The sequence below is a fragment of the Myotis brandtii genome, unplaced genomic scaffold, assembly GCF_000412655.1.
Source record: "Myotis brandtii unplaced genomic scaffold, ASM41265v1 scaffold1080, whole genome shotgun sequence".
Lineage (NCBI taxonomy): Eukaryota > Metazoa > Chordata > Mammalia > Chiroptera > Vespertilionidae > Myotis > Myotis brandtii.
Window position 1 is genome coordinate 336,268 of NW_005353677.1, and position 2,783 is coordinate 339,050.

The 2,783-nt window shown below is 48.5% G+C and overlaps 1 protein-coding gene across 1 annotated transcript in view; it reads right to left on the reverse strand.

Moving 5' to 3' along the window:
• The window catches only part of EOGT (EGF domain-specific O-linked N-acetylglucosamine (GlcNAc) transferase), a 50,504-nt gene that overhangs the window by 38,362 nt on the left and 9,359 nt on the right, over positions 1-2,783 (reverse strand). Inside the window, exon 5 of the mRNA XM_014542485.1 lies at positions 550-644. Coding sequence (XP_014397971.1) covers positions 550-644 — 95 coding nt within the window. The remainder of the gene's footprint in view (positions 1-549; positions 645-2,783) is intronic.

The following is a 2,783-nucleotide window of genomic DNA, read 5'->3' on the forward strand; positions in this document are numbered from 1 at the left end:
AAACTTTGTTGCCTTCAGTGGAGCTCAGAGCTGGCTCCTGCTCGCTCCAGCTCCGTGGCCACGGCCTGCTGAAAGCAGGTATCTGGAGTTTATTTAGCTTCTATAATTGAAACTTTGTTGCCTTCAGTGGAGCTCAGGGCCAGCCAGGAAGCTTGGCTTCCTCCATCACTGGAGCAACCAAGCCTCCTGCTCGATTCAGCTCCGTGGCTACCAGCCACCATCTTGGTTGGGTTAATTTGCATACAGTCGCTCTGATTGGCTGGTGGGCGTGGCTTAAGGCATAGCGAAGGTACCGTCAATTTGCATGTTTGTCTTTTATTAGATTAGATATTTCAAATGTATACAAAGGCAGCAGAATCGTATAGGAAGGAAGCTGATGGACCCAAAACCCAGCTTCACAACAATCAACTCGTGGCCAATCAAGTCCCCCATCCTCCACCTGTCCCAGCCTCAGTGCCATGTCTTTATGAAGCAAACCCAAGGTATATCCCTGGGCCTGAAAATATTTCAGAATTTCCATTGGATTTTTAACATCAATCACTTAAGTACCTGTCATGGTTTCTCTTGATGTTTCTTAAGTCAAGGTAGAGATTGGTTGCTCTGCAATACTGAAGGTAGCGGGAACATACCAGACTCGAGTCACTCTGAAATAAGGTGAGAAAACAACTCTGAGTATTAACATTCCAAGAACACCCCCAGACGTGCTAGACGTGTGACAGCATGTGCACCTTGAGATTGAGCCACATGGTGTGACGAGGCACGCTCCCAAAGGCTGCTTCTGTTTAGGACATTTCCCTCCCACGAAGGTTTTGGCCACACATAGTTTTGCCTATTTTCACATTTTTCAGTGACTAAGAACTCCCAATGTTCTATTTATATCACCTCTTGTTAAGGCAAGAGCAGAATGTGTGGTTCAGTCCTCTAAGTAGAAAAGCTCTCAGAACCATCACCACCACAGTGTGTGAAAAGCATCTTTCAAAGACGAGCCAAATGAAACAAGAAGAATGCACACAAGACATTAAAATGCAAGGCTGAAGGGCAGTGTGCCAATTCCATAAGAGGTACTGTCTGCAAACAGAAAGCTGGTGGAGGTCCCTGTCTCAACGGTGACACAGGGCAATGTTTTCTAAGTCACTGACATAAGCGAGCTGGCAAGGCGGCCACCAGAGCCGGCTCCTGTCTCTACCAGTCTGGTTTGTGCAGGAAGAGGGAGTGTCAAGAACTTTACTAGTATCTTCTCTGGATTTTACTTATAGATTAAATGCCATTTGTTTTTCCTGTAACTCCCATGAACACAAGGCCTTGACTGGCACGGTGTTCTGGAGTCCACAGTTGGATCAGACTCTGAGAGCACAAAGCACACGGAGGTAGATGTTGGCCAGGAGACCATTCTACAAACCGCCCCGGAGGAGTGTGCCAGGTGGGCCGTGGCTCCTGCCTGCCCTGTGCACAGACAGCAGACTCAGGCCAGAGGACGGCAGGTGAGACGGCGTCTGCTGCAGGCACGAGCACAGTGCGGGGCCTGCCCTGCTTCCTGCGAGAAGCGCCTCAAGTCCTATTAGGTGACAGCCTCCAAAAGCTACAGAGCGCACGCAAGTGCATTAATAAAATCTTTCTTTAATTTTCTGATTGCCTGAAGACCATGGAGAAGCCTGAGATGCCCGAGACTCGGCCAGGGTTCAAGCACATGGGGAGAAAACAGACCCTAATCATAAGTGCCTACAAGTTTCTGGACCTGTAAAAACAAACACTGAGCCCTTTGCTTGGACGCAGGCCCTGCACTGAGCATTCTTATATACAGACTCTCACTTCATCCTTACCACAAGCTCTGAAATAGGCATGGCTTAAAAGCAGAAGAAATTGCCCGGCAAATGTGGCTCAGTGGTTGAGCATCAACCTATGAACCAGGAGGTCACGGTTCAATTCCCAGTCAGGGCACATGCCCAGGTGGTGGGCTTGATCCCCAGTAGGGGACAGGCAGGAGGCAGCCAATCAGTGATTCTCATCAACATTTCTCCCTCTCCTTTCCTTCTAAAATCAATAAAAATCTATATTTTTTAAAAAGTTTAAAAAGCAGGAGAAATTAAAAAACAGCCCGTTGGGTGCCTGTCCAGGATCAGGATTTGAACCCTGCAGTGGGGGCCCTGTCCTTCTTCTAACTGACAGTGGCTGCTTCTGGCAAAGGTGCGTTTACCAGCTGAGTGCATGCGGCGAGGGTGACAACGCACAGACCTGCGTTCTAATTCTAGGCGCACAGTCCCCGTAGCGGCTGTTGGTCTCACCGAAGCTGCTTACTGTCGCTGAGGACCCGGGGCCTTTCTGCCCACCTTCTGCTGTGCTTGCGAGAACCCAACCAGCTCACATATACAGAACAGCTGTTTACACGCTGTGAAGTCCTAAGCAAACATGAGCAGCATGGTGAGTGTATCCTCTGTCCCAAAGTACTTGAAAGCAAATGTGTAAAGATGCATTTTATCAATTTATCTTCTTTAGCACATGCTTAAGGGAAATGCTAATCCTAGTGATATTTTAACTGCCTCACAATATGGCCACCTGATGTATGTGTGAAGCTGGGACACGGTTTCCAAAGGACACGGAACAACTTGTTTTCAGAAGTTAAAAAAGAGTCTAAGCCTAAGCCAATAAACACGCGGGAGTGAGGAGTCCTTTCTCAAGGCCGTCCACCTTGTTTCCACATCATGATCTAAACACAGGAGCATATTAAATAAACCGCCCGCTGACCACCAGCCCACCGCTGACCGCCAGCCCACCGCTGACCGCCA